The sequence below is a fragment of the Hypanus sabinus genome, chromosome 14 (genome assembly GCF_030144855.1).
Source record: "Hypanus sabinus isolate sHypSab1 chromosome 14, sHypSab1.hap1, whole genome shotgun sequence".
Lineage (NCBI taxonomy): Eukaryota > Metazoa > Chordata > Chondrichthyes > Myliobatiformes > Dasyatidae > Hypanus > Hypanus sabinus.
In genome coordinates, this window is record NC_082719.1 from 44,308,427 (window position 1) to 44,331,887 (window position 23,461).

At 40.3% G+C, this 23,461-nt stretch overlaps 1 protein-coding gene across 6 annotated transcripts in view; it reads left to right on the forward strand.

The window, feature by feature from the left end:
• Positions 1-23,461, forward strand: part of ube2kb (ubiquitin-conjugating enzyme E2Kb (UBC1 homolog, yeast)) — a 105,082-nt gene that overhangs the window by 58,221 nt on the left and 23,400 nt on the right. For all 6 annotated transcript variants that reach the window (XM_059989060.1, XM_059989062.1, XM_059989061.1 and 3 more), the window contains 2 exons: positions 3,740-3,839; positions 10,562-10,690. In XM_059989060.1, coding sequence (XP_059845043.1) covers positions 3,740-3,839; positions 10,562-10,690 — 229 coding nt within the window. The remainder of the gene's footprint in view (positions 1-3,739; positions 3,840-10,561; positions 10,691-23,461) is intronic.

Sequence of the window (23,461 nt, forward strand, 5' to 3'; positions counted from 1 at the left end):
GATCTTATAGAAGCATATAAAATTGTGAAAGGAATAGATAAGATAGAGGCAGAAAAATTGTTTCCACTGGTAGGTGGGACTGGAACTTGGGGACATAGCTAGTCCCCTAGTTCAAGATTCGGGGGAGTGAATTTAGGATGGAGATGAGGAGGAACTGCTTTTCCCAAAGAGTGGTGAGTCTACCAATGATGCAGTGAAGGCTACCTTAGTAAATATATTTAAGACAAGGCTGGGTAGATTTTTGTATAGATGGGGGATTAAGGGTTCTGGGGAAAAGGCAGGTAGGTGGAGATGGATCCATGGTCTGATCAGCCATGATCTTATTGAATGGCAGAGCAGGCTCGACAGGCCAGATGGCCTCCTTCTGCTCCTATTTTTTATGTTGTATGTTTGAACTCTACATAAGGTAGAAAAATAAAATGTGTTGATGGAAATGAACGGGAAAGTTTTGATTCTAACTTTGATTTTACATATAACAAGTTAAAACACTTTGATATGGGGTGCTCTATTTTAATAAAGATTAATGTGCATCCATTCATTTTAGTGTTCTGGAAGTGTTTAAGGAAAGATACATAATTCTTGGGCATATTACCAGTTGCTCCTAGAAATGTATTCGAAACAGATTGAGGTTGTAACACGGGGCCAAATCTGTATCACATGCCAAAAGTATCATGCAATAGGGACTGCTCAGTGAATCATATGAAAGCTTTGTAGTTCTACTAGTCATTTGGAGGAGGTTTCAAGAACACTTAAATTCAAAATGGAGTAGTGTACTTGAGTACCAAAGATGATGGTTGATCTACTGGATCCATTTTTACTCATTCTTGAGTATATCCCAAGTCTGATTCAATTCAGTTGACTATTGTATCAGGGAACCATTGGTTACAGCAACAGTTGTAGAATTAAACAGCATCCCTGATATAGTGCTAAAGATTTGTGCTTCAAAACTAATTGTATCTTTAGCCAAACTGTTTCAGTATATTTTGATAATTGTCGATGCATTCCAGATATAGGAAAAAGCAGGGTCATTCTAATCTGGCTCATTATTGGTCCATCAGACTACCTTCATTCATTAGCAAAGTAAGGAAAAGTGTCATTCAACATTTATTGCTTGTTTAGACTTTCTATGGCCTCAGCTCCTCTTCATTATTATTTTGGTCCAGTCATGGAGAAAATAATTCCAGGGATAAGATGAGTTAACTCAAATAAAATGGATTTATTGCCATTTGGGGAAGACTACATTACTGAAGTTGTCTAAATGTTTTCTGACTTGCAAAGTTCTTCCAGCACTTTGTTTGTGTTGCTCTGAAAATAATGGTTGGGAGTTTTCATCTCGGCTCCTCTTCGGGGCTCCTCTTAGGTTGCGGCAGTATCCTGGACCTAAGTTTCCTCAGTTTGTTCAGTGAATCTTCGCTCCATGGAGTCAGAAGCAGGAGATCCAGGAAGACCCAAGTCATATTCAGCTGTGATTGATAAGTGATAAATGACATTCATATCACATTAATGCCAATTTTAAATCACCTACTTTTGATGATCAACAGCATTATCATTACGGAGTGCTCAACATCAACCATTGACTGTAATCTTGTAACAACTACATAGATGCTGTGGCTTTAAGAACCATATCAGAGTATGGGTGTTCTGTGTCATTTGACTTGCCTCTTGAACCTTAAAACTTTTCCAAGAGTGTGCTGGAATATACTTCATATGTCTGGATGAAATGCATTTTCACCAACTCTCCAGGAAAGTCTTCTTGATAGTGAGTGAGTGAGCGTGCGTGTGCGCGCTACCATGGGCATGCACGTTTGTCCGCCCACAGGCACCCCATGGCTGCATTGTGCACTATCTACTTACCAAGACTACTCAGCCTGTGACTTCTACCACCTGGAATAAAGACAGCAGGCATTTGGCAATGTAACCATCTACAGGCTTTAAACCTACACCTCCCATTTTAGTCACTACCTTGGCTTAGGAATGTATTTTTGATCCGCTATTGTTGCTAAGTATAAAGTCCAGAGCTCCATTACAGTTCTATGGCAGTACACAGTGACTGGTGATTCTAAAGGAGGGTCAGTCATCCACATCTCGGGTAGATAGAGATGCCCAATAAACGTGCTTGCCTAACATCCCTATCTGGAAAATGGATTAAAAAAAAATGCTGGTAAATGACTAAATGCATGGAGTAAAATCTTACAAAAAAGAATTTCAGTTTGCAGATGTAGGGATAGGAGAAGTCTCTGGGGGCATTAAATAGAAACTGGCACAGAATGGCTGGTAGTTTTAATATTTTTTTTCATTTGAACCACTTAAGTTTTTAAACTTTTCATCAAGTCTTCCTTGCATATTTGTTAGTTTCCTCCACCTACCTCTGTCCTTCCAGTTCTTCCTGTTTGTTCACAAGTGGAGTCTTTTTCTCTAATCTGTGATGTTCATCTATTGCAGCAAAGTATCACTAGCCAAGGACTGAATTAGTATTTTTTTTGGTCAGCATTACTTTGGATTTTTGTAGATACATCCCTCACTACTGAGGAAAGTAAAAATATCTTAGTGAAGTTGAAGGCATTTTTAATTGAACGTTTTTTCAGACTTGCTGCTATTGAGTGTTTTTTAATATTTTAAGTTGATTGCTGCCACTTGTGTTTTCGTAATTTGGAATGTATTTAACTGGAGCTAAGAAATTGTTGGGGCAGTGTAGAGTAAATCTCAGTGTTTATTTGAATGTACTGCAACTGATGGGGCATCAAACCCCTTGGTGATGGTTTTAATTAGTAATTACTGAAGAAAATTTCATTGCTTGTGTGAATTTGTTGGCATTTCCTTTAATTGCCAATCTGATTTTATTCTTTTTACAGCATTCTTATAAAAACTTTACCTGCCCTCTTCTTTCAGCCCTGTAAATCTTTTCTTTTGAGGTACTTATCCAGCTCTCATTTGAATACTGCTGTTGATTCAGAATCAGAATCAGGTTTATTACCACCGGCATGTGACGTCTCTGTCCATTGCTGCTTTGTTTTAAATCCAGTTGTTGGATTTAAAAACAAAATTAATTTTCATTGTCTCCTAATTCTTGATCCTTCCATCAATGGGAATAGTCTCTCTCTATCTGCTCTGTCTGCACACCAATGTATTCAGCAGATCATCTTGCAGCTGCCTCCGTCCCACTGAAATTGGTTTAGTTTCCGTCATCTATCCACACAACTGAAGGCCTTCATTGCTGGAAGTGTTTCACTAAAGCCCTTCTTCACCCTCTGTAGCCATTTATATCTTTCCTAATATGTGATGGAGAAAACAGATTAACTTTTAATGTGAGTTCCCTGTTCCTCTGTGTTATTAAAATGTGCAGTAATAGCTGTTTTCCAACAATGAAAGATGTTTAGTGCAATATCTTATGATCAACTGTGCAAATTAAAGTTGTCCTTAACATTGGCTTTTCCATGTAGGAAGTTGCACTTCTACAGCACAAAGAGACATTGGATGAACATTGTTTTTCTTCTAAGTATTGTAGACATTATTTAAGTGGCATATCTTGATCATTTATGCTAAGAGAGAGGTTGCTGAGCCCTTTGTATTCTGAAACCTTCTAATATCAATAATTTAATGTCCTTTTCAATATTTTTAAAGACTATTGAATTGTTCAAGGATTGTTGAGTGAACTGTTTAGAAACCAGGAATTTTAAATTAATGGAGCTTTAAACGTTGTTCAGTCGCCAAACAAATTTTTAAATTCTCATTTCTCTAGGGCAGCTGCTATGACTCTAAGGACAGTTTTGTTATCGTTACAAGCCTTATTGGCAGCAGCTGAACCAGATGATCCACAGGATGCAGTAGTCGCACAACAGGTTAGCAGATATTTGCCAACAGCCAATGTGGATAGATGACATGGTTTTTTAATTGACAGATTTATTAAGAAGTTAACTGGTGCTCTTATTGATCTACACACTACCCAGTGTTCCAGTATTATGCAATGAAAGCTTATCCACGAATCAGTCAAAAGAACTGGAATAACAAATGTACAAGAATAGATAACCTCTACACATTGAATTGCAATAGCATCACTTTTATTAATGACATTAAGGGAACACATCCCAAGGTATAAGGTTATAAGTTGCCATTCATTTCTACCTATTGATACCAATGGAAAATGTGACAATTTGGGTCATGTATAGTTTCTGTACTTCTAATGTTCGAATTAAAATTAATTTATTTCACTGAAATGTCTTGAATAAAATTTAATTAAGGCAAAATAGGCTATGTTTCCACAATACCATGCCTATTAATTAGAGAAAATTGAGAAGCAAGAATAAGCCACATGGTTCCTTGATTCTGCTCTGCCATGGAATAACATTAAGCTTGTACTCAACTGGAGTCACTGGAATACCAGGCAGGCCAGCTAGTTGTGGAGAGGGAAACTTAAAGCTTCATCTCTGTTCAAATTTGTTTAAATGAGATCACTTCAGCCTTCTAAACTTGTTTTGTTCCATCAATCCTATTGAGACAAAATTCCTTATCTTTGGAGTTGGTGGGTTCAACCTTTGATACACCATCTTCCAGCCTAATATTAGGCTTAAGACAGTGTAATGTTGAATCAGGTTCAAGGGTCTGGCAAGTCAGACAGGAAATTCACTGACTTTGAATAAGTATATTAATAATTTATTTAATATACCTCCCCAATGGCTTCACCTTAAACAAAGGAAGAAGAGAGCAAGCCCCTTCCATGGGCTATTTTATATACCTAGGATATTTGAAATGAGACATCAGGCAGTCATCCAATGTGAAAAGCAGCTTCTGAAGTAACCAATCATGACTGAAGCGACTTCCAACAATCAGAATTAGGCATCTTCTCTCCCCCCTCCCAACAGGACATCCCACCCCTTGAAAGTTGCAACCGTGGTGATCCAAACCTCAGACTAGTCTGACTCTCATGAACACCCAACTAAGTTATACATAGATCACTAGAGTACAATACCCAGTACTATAAACCCAATAATCACCTCCCAGTGTACCACTGTAGTCCACCAGCCCCACCTTGGAGTGTAATAGCCGATGAGCTGGTCCCCCACTTAATTTTATGCACTAACTCTTAGATATGATCAACCAGGTGAGTGATGTTTGGTGCAGGAATGTAGGTGCAGCATTCTTGACCAATAACAGTACAAGTGCCACCTTCCTTTGTGAGCAGGTAATCCAAGGTAATCAAAATCAGTTCGCAGGACAGTCTGGCTGGCTGTACCATGCTGAGAAAAGCTGTCGTTTAAAACAGCCTTCCTTTGTAATAGACCTCTTACCAACCAGCATGAGTAAGGTGCTCATTCTAGACACTGGGTGGCATACATAAGACACCACATATCAACTGCACCACCCTGTGGGAACAACAGGTAGGCCTAGAAACTGCATATCCAATAAGTGCCATACAGCCTTCAAGTGGCCAGCCTCACAACAGCATTTGGCCTAGACACAGCCATCCCGGGATACTGTTCCTGCTCACACTTGCTATCCACTGTGCACCTTTTACTCGTACTCAAAATACCCCTACACCAACACTGTCAACTAGGGAAATCATTTTCCAATTATATAAGTGGTACATAGGGAAGTACCAGCCCTAAAAGCATTCCCTCCACTAGGGCTGCTGAGGCTCATGTCTATTAAGGTTGTTATACTCTGGGTGGGGGTCTGGCTGGAAAACTGCTCCCGCCCAGCTCCCCTAAAATAGAATACTAAAACCCGGGAAGTCTGATAATTCCCCCACAGTCTTCTTTGTCAAAAGGATCAATATCTACATCTGTGATGTAGTAAGGAGTTTTCATACAAACTCAGCAATCTGACCCATTGGTTCAGTGTGCACATTCAAACGTCATTCACGGGATCTCCTACCACAAATCAGCATTCATCACTTGCCGTTCTGTAATGCAGGGAGATAGAAATGCACTCACTCCTGATCAGTCACTGGATATTTAGAAAACACAAAAACAACTCAACTATAAGAATTGCTCTCCAAATGTTTTGAAATGTGGGCATCTCATATCGGGAATAAAGTTGCCCAAATTTCTAACAAATTTCAACTCAAATTTCATATGGCCGGTATGAAATGAGTCATCCCTAAATAGGGAAACAAGCAATAAAGTAACATATTAAGAAAGAATTAGCACATAACAGATTTAGAAAACAAGAAACAAAGTAACAGATTAAACACAAAACACTAATCATAAAGCCCAGACTGTACTCCTTTTCTTTAAAACTTCCTTTGGAACTGCAAAAACTTAAAACAGACAGTTAATTTCTCACAGTTATCAAAGAACAACTAATTAAAAAAGTTAATTCATATCTTCTAGTGGGATACCACTATAACAGTATATTTCTGTGAAAAGAGACCACTGGCAAAGAACTTTAATACCCTTCTCTACTGTGCTTCACTCTGCTTGGGGTTTTAAATTCCATTCAGTAAGAGTGCGATGCCCAAGTTTAACTGCTGCCATTACCCGAATCCATAGTGATTATGCTCAGGGGAAGCAAATGGTGTTCTCAGGGCATTATTGATAGCATGTTGGGATGATAGGCTCCCTAAGGTACCCATCTTTCTGTTAGGTACAATCAGTCCGGTATCCCCTTTATCCCATATTCTCAATAACCACGCAGCCAAAGACTCCCCAGCCTTTTGTTCATACCTATCCCCTAAACTCGCTAAATCCTCAATGGAGAATTCTCTGAGCTCTGTTGTCTCAAAGCTGTCCATTACACCATCTCCCCCACATTCCTGAGCCTCCTCCCCTCCCCTGCTGCAGATTGATGGCCCCCACTGCAGCTGTGGGAACGTGTAATTACTGGACTGGCCCATACTGTTTTGGACTCTTAAGGGCAATCATCTCGAGGATTAAACTGAGGGGTTCATGCTATTCTCTCTCCCTCATTTTCATCATCCAGCCAAACATCCCTATCTCCCAGCCCCATGGTAGGATATCGCCCCATCTCAACATGGCTTGAACCTTAACAGGTTCAGGTTCCCAATTGGCCCTTCAAGCTGCCTCTAAATCCTGTACTTTCACTAGCCGACAGGCTATCTGTATATATTCGTTTCTCTGAACTTCGTAGCCCTACTCTGAGCCACCAGCCATCGTGAGCTCAGAATAATACAGCTGTGGCTGAGATCTTCTAGTTCATTCTTAAGACTCGCTATTGTTTTATACTGATGACTTACAGTCGCTGCAAATAACCAGAAAGCATCCTGCTGGCTAACTTTCCTCCTGGGAAAACTCAACGATTTAAGTATGGAAACAATGTGATGTCCAATTTCAACCCCAGCAAAATTTAACTAGTCTGACCAATCTACCAACATTCCACAACCCATTAGTAAGTTAGTGAGACTTCCAAAGCCTGTGCTATTACCTGTCCACTCTGGGACTGCATCTCTCAAACAGTGGGTCCTCTTTTTTTAAATAACCTTTTAAAGAAATGCATTTTTGCTGATTAAGCCAGACACTGCTCACAGTGCCAAATGTAATATTGAATCAGGTTCATGGGTCCTGCAAGTGAGGCAGGAAATGCAGTGACTTTGAATAGGTATATTAAAAATTTATTTACAAACAGTAAAAATTTGACCAAACATTGATGTTCTCCAAGTTACAGACATTACAAAGCTGAATACTCAACAAGCATACTTATTTAAAAGTATGCACAGAGCATACCTTCCCAGTGGCCTTGTCTTAAAGGAAGAAATAGGAGCAGGAGCAGGCCATTCGGCCCATCAAGCCTGCTCTACCATTCAATAAGTTCATTGCTGATCAAACCATAGACTCATCTCCTCCTATCTGCCTTTTCCCCATAACCCTTAATTCCCCTGCTATGCAAAAATCTACCCAACCTCGTCTTAAATGTATTTAAAGAGGTAGGCAACACTGCTTCATTGGGAAGAGAATTCCCCAGATTCACCACTCTTTAGGAAAAGCAGTTTCTCTTCATCTCCATCCTAAAATTACCCCCCTTACCCCCCCACCCCTGGAATCTATGTCCCTTAGTTCTAGTCCACCTACCAGTGGAAACAACTTTCCTGCCTCTGTCTTATCTATCCCTTTCATAATTTTATATGTTTCTCTAAGATCTCCTCTCATTCTTCTGATACCATGTGTCACACTGTTGTAAGCTTTATGATGTGAGCACTCATCCTGGGAACAGAGAGAGAGAGCAAGCTCTTTCCACATGCTATTTTATATACCCAGGACACCGGGCAGTTATTCAATGTGAAAAGCAGCTGCAGTTTCTAAACTATCCAATCACAACGGAAGGGTTTTGAACAATCAGAATAAGGCATGCCCCCTCGCCCCCCCCCCCCCCACCCCAGTAGGACAGACAGTACACTGGGCAAACCTCTACTGTGTGGCAGTGAATGCTGTTCCAGTGTGAAGTGCCTTTTGTAAAATAGTGACACTGAACAGTGCACACCAGGATGATTCCTGCTGGCAGCAGCTGTTGTAGTTGACTTTATTGTTGAGATTAAAGTTGAATTCAGATTCATCAACATTGTACCTTGTAGAAATTGCGGATGACATGCAGGGTTGCCAACATTTTTTAACTGGACTTTGCATATCTGAAAGGAAAACCATCTATCTCATAAGCCAAAAGTCTGCAGTAAAGATTATGGCTGAAAGTGAGAGAGGACTCAACATCCTGTGCTATCTGTCTGATCTCTGGGGTCCACTTTATGATGAGCCTGTGTCTTGACTCACCCCTTGGACTATAATAGCTGCAAGTTTAATGATCTCTCTGAAAGAACTCCTAGAAACATAGAAAACCTTCAGCACAATACAGGCCCTTTGGCCCACAGAGTTGTGCCGAACATGTCCCTACCTTAGAAATTACTAGGCTTACCTATAGCCCTCTATTTTTCTATGCTCTGTGTACCTATCCAAAAGTCTCTTAAAAGACCCTGTCATATCCGCCTCCACCACTGTTGCTGGCAACCCATTCCATGCACTCACCACTCTTACCCCTGACATCTCCTCTGTACCTACTCCGCAGCACCTTAAACCTGTGTCCTCTTGTGGCAATCATTTGAGCCCTGGGAAAGAGCCTCTGACTACCCACACGATCAGTTTTAAAGGAATAAAATGTTGCATTTCAATACATGCACTGGCCCTGCACTGCATTTCATACATGCACTGGTCCTTTTGCCCAGATTTTTCCTATTGCTTAGGGATGGGCTCATATAAATTTGAGACATTGACCAAAAAGCCTTTATGTAGAGACGGAGATGGAGTTTTTAAGGATGGGGGGGCAAAATGTATCCACTTTCCTGATAGGAGTGGGCAATAATATACTCTCATAGAAAAAAGTTTAATATATTTGTTCCTATAATTTTGCACATTGCCTTTAGAGTTTAATGATCAGATTTTGGGAATATAAAACTGAGAGATTCCAATTTATATTATTTTAAATCATTTTGTACAATCTCTACATTTAAAAAGGCTTGTTCATGGTGCAAATGCTGCTCCTTATTTGGGCTTGACCCTTCCTCTAACAGGCATTAATAAATTCTATTTGCAGTCTGTCCCTGTTGTTGGAATACAATGTTGGCAAGCTAGTGACAAGAAAACATTAAGCTTAGTTTTGTTGATCCTTTTCCTTCTTTTTCCTGGTCCAATCCTTCTCCACTCAGTTAACCATGCCTTGCTACCATGTGAGGAATGGCTAATTCACATTACCTGAAACTGCGTGACTTGTCTTTGAAAGTGTAAAGTAAGTGAAAAATTTGAGCTGTATTTATTAAATATTACATAAGGCACATTCGTTTAATTAGTTTGATCTAATCTGGCACATCAAAATAACAAAATACTTTAAAAATTATTAATTAATTGCAAATAATTGCATTATTCCACTGCCCTTTTTGTCCCATGTATGTCTCAAATACTTAGCGAACAGTGAAGTACTTTGGAAGTGAGTAGCTGTTCTAAAGTCAATTTCCATAGTGCAAGTACCCACAAAAAGCAGAAATCATATAACCTGCCCAATGATGTTGCTTGAGGGCCCCGATTAGACATATTTTAAAATAATAGCTTTCAATCCGTCACTAAATTTAAAAGTTTTGTGAAGCTATTTCTTTTATATTCATTGAAATAAAATTTTAATTCTAGAAGCACGTTTTTCTTGGAGGTTTTCAAGAATTCAATTGTGGAGTGAGGACATTCTTATTCCTGGAGTTGACCAGGAATTGAGTTTTAATAATGAAATTCTTATTGTCTAGCAGTAAAACTTCAATTGCTTGAAAATTTGTGGAAAATTGTTCAATTATGTCTTTGCCATTAATTGTTTCATTTTGATGTGATTCCTTTTGTCATTAAAGACTGCTTTTTTTTGTACTTGATAAGATGAGTTTTTGGCTATAAATAATTTGATCCTCAACTTTTTGTAGATTTCAGAGAAGGGTATTACGATCATTAAAATGTGAAAAATGTGAACCAGATTGTTTTTTTTGACCCATTACATCATTAAACTCCTCATCATAGCAATTGTAATGTATTTTCTTACCACCTTCATTTAAGCTGTATACTTATGGGTTACATTCTTTCTGCAGTACAAGCAAAATCCAGAGATGTTCAAACAGACAGCCAGACTCTGGGCGCACGTGTATGCTGGAGCACCAGTTCCTAGCCCTGAGTACACTAGAAAAGTAGACAAATTGTGTGCTATGGGCTTTGATAAAGTGAGTAATATAAGAAATTTGAACCAATATGCAATAATAGTTAATTAATAAGCAGTTTCTCATATGTAATTTAATTTTAGCAGTTTTATTCTAGTTGTGCATTGGTAATGTGCCTTCATTTTATATAGCTCAGACTCTGTTGAACTGCCTGTGTTGAACAAAATGAAGTGCTGGGAAAAGGATGCATTGAAAACTGATTTAGGCGAGAGGATGGCAGTGATTTCTTAAAAACATCCTGTTACATACGTTTTCCTCTTAGATGGAAGGAAATTCACATTTAAAGTTATTGTTTTAGTGATTCTCCTCTAGTTCTTACTAATTAATTGGCTTGTACATCAAATTGCTTGATACCTTTAGTGATGTACGTAAATCTGTTTTGTTCCCATTTTCCAGTTCTTGATACTCTATGCTTACATATCTACTGATCCAAGTTCCTTCACTGCAGCTCCAACATGGCTTTTCTTCTTCAGCCTATACTTCCCCTTCTAGGATCTCATAGATCTATCCTTGCCTTCTTTCTCTTAAATTTACATCCTGCTATTTGGTGACATTATAGGCAAGCAATTATGTCAGCTTTTAGTTGTGTGTTTGTTATGTACTATACCTCTTTATCACTTATTCAAGTTTTATTTTTTCAATATTTATTATTTTCAAGTTTTCAAGTGCTTATGTAGTGAAAAGTCTTGAATCTATTACAACTGCATTGCAAAGAACAAGAATTATAACCTGTGCAATTTGTTTCATTCAGATGATTCATGCTGAATTATCACTAACTCTGTTTTCATTCACTTCTGCAAACACAAACATACATTTGCATCTCTCCTAATGAAATCTTAACTAGTCTTGTCACTTCTGGACTTGGATTACCCAGTTGCATCTAGTTCTCCATAACAAACCTTTATATGCAACCTTGCAACATGTTGATTTCAAAATCTCTGCCTGAATTTTAATATTGTTTTCTGTGCTTAACTCTGTTATAGTAAAACGTCCCCTGTATTGAATTAGTCATAAAATGTAACAGCAGAATTTGACTATTTGGCCCAGTGAGTCTGCTCCACCATTTGATAATGACTGACTTATTATTCCCTTTCAACTCTATTCTCCTACCTTCCCCTTGTAACCTTTGGCACCCTTACTAATTCAGAACCTGTCAACCACCACTTTAAATATACCCAGTAACTTGTGCTATACATTCGTCTGTGGCAATGAATTCCACAGGTTCACCACCTCTGGCTAAGGACGTTCCTCCTCATTTTTGTTTCAAAGGGGCATCCTTGTATTCTAAGGCTGTGACCTGTGGACCTAGACTCCCCCACTCTTGGGAACATTCTCTCAAGATCCACTCTTAACATCCACTCTCTCTAGGCCTTTCAATATTTAATCGGTTTCAGTGAGATTCCACCCCACCTCTGGCCCTTTTCCAAATTCCAGAGAGTACAGGCCCAGAGCCATCAAATGTTCCACATATGTTAACCCTTTCATTCTCAGGATCAGTCTCATGGACCCCCTCTGTGGTCAGCCATAATGCAAAGGGCTTGGATTAGGTAGAATTAAGTTAAATGTGTCCAGAAAAATTATTTTAAATATGTGTAGATGGCAGCACTAAAGAAGGGGTAGCAATGGATCTTGTATTGGGAGGAGAGGTGGCATAACTGACTGAAGTTTTAGCATGGAGCACTTTGGGAGTAGTGATCATAATTCTACTTTCAAAATAGTTATTGACATTGATAAGACTTGTCTAGAGATTAAAGTCTTAAATTTAGGCAAAGCAAAATTTGAAGGCATTAGAAAGGAACTTGCAAAGTTTGTTTGGGAGAGGCTCTTTGCAGATAGAGGGTCATCTGGTCAGTGTCCCTCTACTGCAAAGGATATTAAAAGTGAGTTAGGGGGAGTTCCTGCTGGAGTGAAAGCCAAGGATGGCAGGATTAGGGTGCCCTGGTTCATGAGGATCATTGAGGCACTGGTTATGAAGGCAAAAGGAGGAAAGCTTCAGTTAGTGGCAGCTGTGATCAAGTAAGTATTTAGAGGTGTATGAGAGAAGTAGTACATTTAAGAATGAAATCAAAAGGGCAAAAAGCAGACATGTAGCATTACCAGATAATGTAGAGAATGCTAAGAGATTCTGCAAGTATATTAAGAGCAAAAGAATAATCAGAGAGAACATGTCTCCTTAAGGAACAATGTGTGCTGAGCCACAGGAGATGTTAAATACACATTTCTTATTTGTATTTACTGTAAAGATGGTAACGGAGACCACGGACTGTAAAACAGCTGTAGTCTTATATCAAGCAAGAATGGAGAAAATTTCCAATTGCAAATCTACTACAATTAGTATCCTCAGTTCCAAAACGATTACAAAGTGTTATTAAAAGGAAAGGTGATGTAACACAATGGTAAACATGCCTCTGTCCCAACTTTTGTTGAGTGTGTTGCAGCCATCAAATTCTAAATATGTGCATATTTACAAAATACAATTAAGTTGCTCAGTAAAACTATTGAAAATCTTTTCTGTACTTTTGTCAGTTAAGTAAAGGTTCACGCGAATTAACATATCACAGATTTTTGTTTTTATTGCATTTTGGAAAATATCCCAACTTTTCTGGAAATGGGGTTTGTACATATGCATGAGAGAGGAGCTGGCCAAAATTAATTGGAAGGAACATTAACAGGGATGACAACAGAACAGCAATGGCTAGAACTACTGGGGGCATTTCGAATGCATGGAATAGATACATCGCAAAAATGAAGAAGTGTTCTAAAGGGAGGATGCAGCAACTGTGGATAAAAAGGAAAGTGAAATTCAGCATATAAACAAAAGAGATGGCATATAAATACAGCAAAATTTAGTGGTAGAGGATTGAGAAGCTTTTAAAAACCAACGGAAGTTATAAAACAACCATAAAGAGAGAAAATATGAAATATGAAGGTGAGCTAATAATTTCAGAGAGAATACCAAAAGATTTTTCAGATAGTGAGTAGAAGGCGGGACTGAATTTTGGAATGCTGGAAAATGACCCTGGAGAGGTAATAATGGGGGACAAAAAAAATGACAGAGGAATGTAATGAGTATTTTGCGTCAGTTTTCACTTTGGAAGACACTAACTGTACGCTGGAAATGTGAGAGTGTTGGAGGGCAGAAGTGAGTGTAGTTACTATTACTAAGGAGAAGGTGCTTGGGAAGCTGAAAGGTTTGAAGGTACATAAGTCATTTGGACCAGATGTACTACATCCCAGAGTTTTGACAGATGTAGCTGAAGAGATTGCAGAGGCACTAGCAATGATCTTTCAGGAATCACTAGAATGGTTCTAGAGGAATGAAAAATTTCAAATGTCATTCTACTCTTTAAGAATGGAGGGATGCAGAAGAAATTATAGGGCAGTTATCCTGATTTCAGTAGTTTAGGAGATGTTGAAACTATTATTAAGTTTTGGGGTACTTGGAGGTGCATGATAAAGTAGGCCAAAATCATCATGGTTTCCTTAAGGGGAAACCTTGCCTGACAAATCTGTTGGAATTCTTTGGGGAAATAACAGGCAGGATAAGCAAAGGAGAATCAGTGGATGTTGTTAAATTGGATTTTCAGAAAACCTTTCACAAGGTGTCTCACATGAGACTGCTTAACAAGATAGGTATTGCTGTATAAATACTAGCACGGATAGAAGTTTGGCTGACTGGTAGGATGCAAAGAGTTGTAATAAAGGGGGCCTATTCTGGTTGGCTGCCAGTGACCAGTGGTGTTCTGCAGGTGTCAGTATTGAAACTGCTTCTTTTCATGCTATATATCAGCAATTTGGATGACGGAATTGGTGGCTTTATGACTAATTTTGTAGTTGATACAAATATAATTGGAGGGGTGAGTTGTGTTGAGGAAACAGGGAATCTGCAGACAGACTTGGACAGAATAGGAGAATGAGTGGTAGATGGATTATAGTGTATGGAAGTGTATGGTCATGCACTTTGGTAGAAGGAATAATAGTGCAGACTTTTCTAAGCAGAGAGAAAATTCAAAAATAAGACGTGCAGGGGACTTGGGAGTCCATGTGCAGGATTCCCTAAAGGTTAACTTGCAGGTTGAGTGAAGGCAAATGCAATATTAACATTCATTTTGAGAGAATTGGAATATAAGAGCAAGGTTTAAGGATGGAACTTAATGCAGACAAATGAGGTTTTGTACTTCAGGGACCAACCAGGGTGGGTCTTACACAGTGAAAAGTAGGGTACTGTGGAGTGTGGTAGAACAAAGGAGTTCTAGAAATATAGGTACATAATTCATTGAAAGTGGTGTCACAGGTGGATAGGGTCATAAAGAAAGCTTTTGGCACTTTGGCCTTCATAAATCAATGTATTGAGTAAAGAAGATGGGATGTTATATTGAAGTTATATAAGATGTTGGTGAGACCTAATTTGGAGTATTATGTGCAGTTTTGGTCACTACCTACAGGAAAGGTGTAAACAAGGTTGAAAGAGTGCAGGGAAAATTTACAAGGATGTTGCCAGGTCTGGAGCACCTGAGTTGTGAGGAAAGATTGAATAGGTTAGGACTATATTCTTTAGAGCATAGAAGATTGAAAGGAGATTTGATAGAGGTATACAAAATTATGAAGGGTATAGATGGGGTATATGCAAGCAGGGTTTTTCCACTGAGGTTGGATGGGACTACAACCAGAGATCATGGGTTAAGGGTGAAAGATGAGGAATTTTAACAGGAACACAAGGGTAAACTTCACTCAGAGGGTTGTTAGAGTGGAGTGAGCTGCCAGCACAGTGGTGTACTTGAGCTCGATTTCAACGTTTAAGAGAAGTTTGGATAGGTACATGGATATGAAGGGCCATGGTCCTTGTGCAGGTCGATGGGAGCAGACAGTTTAAATTAATTTGGCATTGACTAGATGAGCCACAGGGCCTTTTTCTGTGCTGCTGTACTTTTCCGTGACTCTTTGGCTTTATGTGACCAATATAAGTCATTGGTCAGACCACACTTAGAATATTGTGAGCAGTTTTGGGCTCCTTATCTAAGAAAAGATGTGCTGGCATTGGACACGATCCAGAGGACTTTCATGATATGATCCCAAGAATGAAATGATTGACATATGAAGAGTGTTTGATGACTCTGGGCACGTGCTTGCTGGAGTTCAGAAGAACTGGGGTGGGGGGGGGGGGGAATCTCATTGAAACCTATTGAATATTGAAAAGCTTAGATAGAGTGAATGTGGAGAGGATATTTCTTGTATCACCTGAGTCAAGGACTAGAGATCACAGCCTAAGGATAGAGGAACATTGATTTAGAACAGAAATGAGAAAGAATTTCTTTAGCCAGAGGTTGGTGAACCTGTGAAATTCATTGCCATGGATGCCTGTGGAGGCCAAGTCATTGAGTACATATTTTTTAAATTGAATTTTCAGATAGGTTACAGAAAGAAAAAAAAATTAAAAAATTATCAACCCTTCCCTCCTCCCCTTAACCCCTCCCCCCAACATATCCCTATAGAAAAAAAAAGAGAAGAAAAAAGAAAGAAAAAAAGAATGCCTGGATATCGGAAGATCCCCACATGCTCCATGGAGTTCATAATAGCTTTAATATGTATATTTCTTTCTTTCCCCAGATAACCAATAATTTTATCTTTGGAGCACCTATATATTTAATCCTATCTTTTGTAAATAAGGGTGCCAAATTTTCAGAAATATTGAGTATATTTAAAGCTGAGCTTGATAGGGTCTTGGTTAGTCAGGACATCAAAACTTACAAGGAGTAGGCTGGAGAGTGGGTCTGAGAGTGATAATAAATCAGCTGTGATTGAATGGTGGAGCAGACTCGATGGCCTAATACTCCAGCTATATCTAATGACCTTGTGTTGCACATGTATTCTGCTAAACAAAATAACGTTCTTCTGAACACGGTGCACAACACAGTATGTATAACTCGCATTATGATAAAGTAATATTGCCGCTAGTAAATTAACAATAAGGTGTATTTGTAACACAAGTTTAAAAAGTTAAAACGATAACACTACTGGTGCTTCATGCCTGATTTGATTTGAGTGGTGGCAGAAAGTTCAGTAGTCTTATGGCCTAGGGGATGAAGCTGTTTCCCATCTTAACAGTTCTAATAGGTGCGTGGGTTGGGGAGGGGAATTGTAATAAGAACCTAGGTGCTGATAGCTGGAAGAGGTAAAGGGCTGGAGAAGAAGGAATCTGTTAGGAGAGGAGATTGGACAATGAAAGGGAAGGAAGGGGCACTAGGGGGAGGTGTTAGACAGCTGAGGAGAAGAGAAGGGATGAGTGGAATCCAGAATAGGAATGGAACAAAAGACAAGGGGGAGAGGAATGAAATTACCAAAAGTTTCAGAAGTCAATGGTCATGTCATCAGATTGAGACTACCCAGACGGGTTATGAGAAGTTGCTCCTCCAACCTGAATGTGGCCTAATTATGGCAGTAGTGGAGGCCATGGACTGACATGTGGGAATGGGAAGCCAAATTGAAGCAGGTGGACATGGAGAAATCCCACCTTTTGAGGCAGATGGGGCAAAGGTACTCAACAAAGAGGTCCCCAATCTTCATTGGTCTCGAGGATGTAGAGAAGGGAGCACTGGACATGGACTCATAGGTGACGTGTTGGAAGGACTGTTTGGGGCCTTGAATGGTGGTGAGGGAAGAGGGGTAGGGGCTGTTGTAGCACTTTTTCGGCTTGCATGGAGGGATATCAGTGGGGAGGGATGAGTGGAAAGGTTGTCAGGTGGAGAGTGATCCTTGTGCTAAGCGGAGAGTGGGGAGAGGGGTAAAGAAAAATGTGTATATTGATAGGATCCTTGTAGATGACTGAAGTTATGGAGAATAGTGTGCGGGGGAAGAAATTGCAGGGACCCTGGCAAAGATATTTGCATCTTTAGCTATGTGTATGAGATAAACTGGATGGCGGTTAGTGATATGCCTTTATTTAAGACTGGGTGCAAGGTCAAGGGAACTCTATACCAGTGAACATAATGTCAGTGGTGGAAAATTTACTAGAGGGGATTCTGAGGTACAAGATGTATCAGCATTTGGAAAGGTAAGGACTACTTAGAAATGGTCAGCACGGCTTTATGGTTGGAAAATCGTATCTCATGAGCTTTATTTGAGTTTTTTGTAGAGGCGATGAAGATTAACAAGGGCAGGGTGGTAGACATTACTGCATGGACTTGAGTGTCATTGACAAAGTCTCGCATGGCAGACATGCAATAATGGTGTGCCATAGGGATTGATGCTGAGCCGATTGCTGATTGTCATCTACTGTATTTTAATGATTTAGATAATAGTTTTGTAAACCTTGTAAGTTCATTGATGACATCATCATTGGTGTTGTAGTGGACAATAAGGATTATTTAAAATTACAACATGACCTAGATGAATTGGGAAAGTGGGCAAAGAGCTAGCAAATGGAATTTAACTTGGACAAGTGAAAGGTATTTTGATCAGTTAAACCAGTCAGGACTTGGACCTGTAAATGGTAGGACTATGGAGAGTGTTGGTAAGTCACATACTTAGAGGTACAATTGTATAGTTTCCTGAAAATGGTACCTTGCCAGGCAGGTTGGTGAAGAAGGTGTTTGGCATGCTTGCCTTAATCAGTCAGGGCATTGAGTACAGTAGCTGGGGTATCATGTTCCAAGTGTACAAGTCATTGGTGAGAGTATTGTATGCAGTTCTAGCTGCCCTGTTTCTGAGGGGTATCATTATGCTGGAAAGTGTGCAAAGCTCAAAGTAAATTATGTCACCATTTTCAACCCTGAGATTAATTCTCTTGCAGACATAAATTCATAATAGAATAATAACCATAATAGAATCAGTGGGAGATCGCACCAACTGGCATTCAACCAATGTGCAAAACAAGCTGTGCAAATACAAAAGGAAAGAGGAAAAAAATGAATAAGCAATAAATATCAAGAACATGAAGATGAAGAGTCTGTGAAAGTAAGTCCAGAGGTTGTGCAAAGAGTTCAGTGATGTGACGATTGAAGTTGGGTGAAGTTATCTACTTTTGTTCAAGAGCCTTATGGTTGAGGAGTAATAGCTGTTCCTGAACTTGTTGGTGTGGGTCCTGAAGCTCCTGTACCACCTTCCTGATGGCAGCTGCGAGAAGAGAGCATGGCCTGAATGGTGGCGGTCTTCGATGTTGGATGCTGCTCTCCGTGACAGCTGGATGTACTCAGTGGTGGGGGGAGCTTTAACTGTGATGGACTGGAATATATCTACTACTTTTTGTCGGCTTTTCCATTCAGGAGCATTGGTGTTTCCGTACCAGGCCGTAATACAAGTCAATGTACTTTCCACCGCACATCTGTAGGAATTTATCAAAGTTTTAGTTGACATGCCAAATTTTCACGAACTTTTAAGAAAGTAGAGGTGTTGCTCTGCTTTCTTTGTCATGGCACTTATATACTGGAGCCAGGACAGTTAATCTGAAATGAGAATTTAAAAGTTGCTGATCATCTCTACCTCTGATTCCCCCTGATGAAGACTGGCTAATGGACCTTCTGTTTCCTCCTCCTGAAGTCAGTAATTATCTCCTTGGTGTGGCTGACATTGAGTAAGAGGTTGTTGTGGCATCACTCAGCCAGATTTTCATTCTCCTTTCTATATGCTGATTTATCACCACCTATGATTTAGGTGTTGTCAGCAAGCGTAAATATGGCATTGGAGCAGTGCTTAGTCTCACAGACATAAGTATAAAGGGAACAGAGCAGGGGGCTAAGCACCACACTTGAAGAATCTCTGCTTGAAACGCCGACTGTGCTGTTTTCCATAGATACTGCTTGGCATGCTGAGTTCCTCCAGCATTTTGTGTGTTGCTTGGATTTCCAGCATTTCATATTTTCTCTGTGAGTGGTCTAAGCATATAGCCTTGCAGCGCACCTGTGCCGATGGAGATTGTGGAGGAGATGTTGTTGCTAATTTGAACTGTCTGTGATTTGCAAATGAGGAAATAAAGGATCCAGTTGCATAAGGAGGTTTTGAGGCCACGGTCTTGAAGCTTATTGATTAGCTTTGTGGATGATTGTGTTGAATGCTGAGCTGTAGTCAATGAAGAGCTTCCTAATTTATGCATCTTTGCTGTTCAGATGCTCCAGGGTTGAGTCAAGAGTCAATGAAATGGTATCTGCTGTTGACCTGTTGTGGTAGTAGGTAAGCTGGAGCGAATCCAAATCACCTCTCTTGCAGGAGTTGATATGTTTCATCTCCAACCTCTGAAGGCACTTCATCACAGTGAATGTAAGTGCTACTGGATGAAAGTAATTGAAGCAGACACCAGTAGAATTGAAGCCAACTTGAAGCTGGTGGGTACCCCAGACTGCTGAAGCGAGAGGTTAAAGATATCGATGAGGACTGTAGCTAGTTGATCAGCACTGGTCTTTAGTACCTGGCCAGGTACTGTGACTGGGCCAGTTGTTTTCTGTGGGTTCACCCTCCTGAGGGTCTCATGTCAGCCTCAGAGTTTGAAATCACAGGATCATTGGGGGCTGTGGTAGTCATGAAAGTACCTCCATGTTTTGATAGTCAAAGCGAGCATAAAAGGCATTGAGCTAATCTGTAAAACCTTGTTGTCAGTGATGTCGCATCCTCCGAGACCTTGAACATGGCTCAGTCCACTGACTCAAAACGTTTATATAGCTGGTCCTCTGCCTCCCACAACCACCTCTTTGTTGTCCTTATCTTTCAGAACCAAGTGATCAGATTTCTGGAAATGTGGTCTAGGTATGGGTAAGGTAGGCATTCCTAATTGTAGTATAGCAGTAATTGAGTGTGTTTGGGAGTGTGTTGCAGAAAAGATCCACAAGGTTATTACTGGAACTGTGGGTGGCTGAGGGGTGGGACTTGAGCTATAAGGAGAGGCTGGATAGGCTGGGGCTTTTGACTTCCTGTTATGTAGCCCTTGTAGAGTAGTGGTCACCAACCTTTTTAAGCCCAAGATCCCCTACCTCAGATCTTGAAAGATGAGATCGACTTACTAAATCGATTAGTCACAGGCATGTGCACCGGGCAGAAAAGACCGGAAGTAAAAACCCACAACTCGGAAGTAGAAATAATGTATGTACACCAGGAGTCACCACCCTTTTTTTCACCGGTTTAATATTGACAATATTCTTGCGGACCGGCCAATGGTGGGGGGGGGGGGGGGTGGCGGTGTTAAACACGACTGGAATACAGCGATAGTCGAAGCAGGTTCCTTATGTCCAGTCTATTTCGCAATTTAGTTTACGTGGCTCTCAGCACTTAGTTTCTGTCCCACTAGTTTACGTTTTTTCTGCTGAAAAAACTCAACAGGTTTGTCTTTAAGTGCGGGGTGCTTGGACTCAGGGTACCAAAGCAGTTTTGAGGGCTTCATTGCCTCATTAGACAGCCTCTGGGCCCGAACTCCAGCCTCCTGCTGCCAGATGCCTTGGCCAGTTGTGGCAGTTGTGGCTGGTTGTGTGTGGGGTGTGAGGACGAGGTCAGGGCTGGAAGTCCCCAAGCCGGGGCCGCGGCGGTCGCAGTCCGGAGAGAGCGAGGGAGCGGAGAGTGCATCAGGACACGTGCCCCCCCCCCCCCCCCCGTAGGATCTATCGTGGACAAAAGTTTGGCTCGAGGGATGACTTTCAGTAGATCTACTCTGCTACTTACGGAACCCTGAGCCTGAATTAGGTCATCTGCAAATATTTTAGCACTGGGTTCCCCACAGACATTCGGTGTGGTAAACAGGGTCAGAGGCGGTGCCCATCTGTCCGCTCTCCAGGCCAGCAGCAATGGCACTTCCCGCCCGGTTACCCGAGGCCAATCCAGTGATCCCTGGTGCGAGGGTGTCACTTTGTGTAGGCAACAGATGACCTCATGTGGGTAATGACATCACGTGCGTTCAAGTTCAACAGTGGGTGTGACAGGGAATGAGGAAAGGTGCAGCTGACTCATTTCGTTTAATATTGTCAAATCATATCATTTCCTCGCGGCCTGGTGGTTGGGGACCACTGAAGTACACTGTGTAGTGCATGGCGGGGGAGCTACACACATGCACACTGGGCAGAAAGAACGGAACTAAAACCCCACAACCTGGAAACAATCTTTCAACAGTGCTTGTGTATTTATTTTTCATTTTTTTTTCGGGATCTACTGGGAAAGTCTCAAAGATTGACCAGTCGATCACGACGGATGGGTTGGCAACCACTATTGTAGAGGGATAAAATCATGAAGTGCTTGGAAAAGCTGATGGTCAATCTTTTTTCTTAAATCTGGGGAGACTGAAGTATATTTTAGATGAGAGTAAAAAGATTTAAAAGGAACCTAATAGACCTTTTCATGCAGAGGGTGTTTGATATATGAAGTGGGTACAATTACAAGATCTAAAAGACATTTGGACAAGTGCACGGTTAAGACCATAAGACATAGGAGCAGAATTAGGCCATTTGGCCTATCGAATTTGCTCAACCATTCAATCATGGCTGTTCCTTTTCCCCCTTCTCAGCTCCATTCCTTGGCTTTCTCCTAGTAACCTTTGATGCCATGTCTAACCAAGAACCTATCATTCTCTAAGTACACCCAACAATCCACAACTGCCTGTGGTAACAGATTCCACAAACTCACCACCCTCTGGCTGAAGAAATTTTTCTGCATCTCTTTTAAATAGACATCCCTCTATCCTGAGGCTGTGCCTTCTTGTCCTAGACTCCCCCACATAGGAAACATCCTTTCTACATCTACTTATTCTCGGCCTTTCAATATTTGAAAGGTTTCATTGAGATCCCCCTCATCCTTCTAAATTACAGCGAGTACAGACCCAGAGCTATCAAATGTTCCTCAAATGATAGCCCTTTCCTGGAATCATCCTTGTGAAGCTCCTCTGAATGCTCTCCAATGCCAGGCAATCTTTTCTTAGATGAGGAGCCCAAAATTGTTCACAGTACTCAATATGGGACCTCACCAGTGCCTTATGAAGCCTCAGCATCACATCCCCACTCTTGTATTCTAGACCTCTTGAAATGAATGCTAACATCACATTTGCCTTCCACACCACTGACTCTACCTGCAAGAGAACCTTGAGTATATTCTTCATAAAGGCTCCCAAGTCCCTTAGCATCTCAGATTTTTTGATTTTTTTTTCCCTTTTTAGAAAATAGTCTCCGAGATTTATTTCTGCTACCCAAGTGCATGACCATGCATTTTTCAACATTGTATTTCATTTGCCATTTTCTTGTCCATTTTTCTTTTTCTTGTAATTTATTTTTTATTGACATTCATCATCAAACAAACATTTCCATAAGATTTATTTCAGAGATTGTACATATATATCATATAGTCATATATGCCACGAATCTCCACATCATATTTATCTGAGGTATACACTTACAGAAAAGAGAGGAAAGAAAGAACAAGCAAAAGGAGAAAACTATGTGCAAGTAGGGAGTGATCTTTTTTTCCCAACATATTCATTGATTTGTGAGAATAAAATCAGGCCTATGAGGTGATATGTAGTTAAACCATTTTTCCCAGTATGAATCAAATTGCTCCAACTTATGATTAACAGATGCTGTTCTCCATTTTGTAAATGTCCATTGTAATTTCTATCCATGCATTTAAAGTTGGGCTCTCCTGTAATAGCCATCTCTTGGCAAGAGTCTTTTACCAGCCACCAGCAGTATATTCAATAAATATTTATCTCTTTTCAACCATTCTTGAGGTATTTAACCAAAATATATGGTCTTACTTTCTAAGGGTATTTCACATTTAAAGATGTCTTGTAGGGCATTGTGTATCCCACTCCAA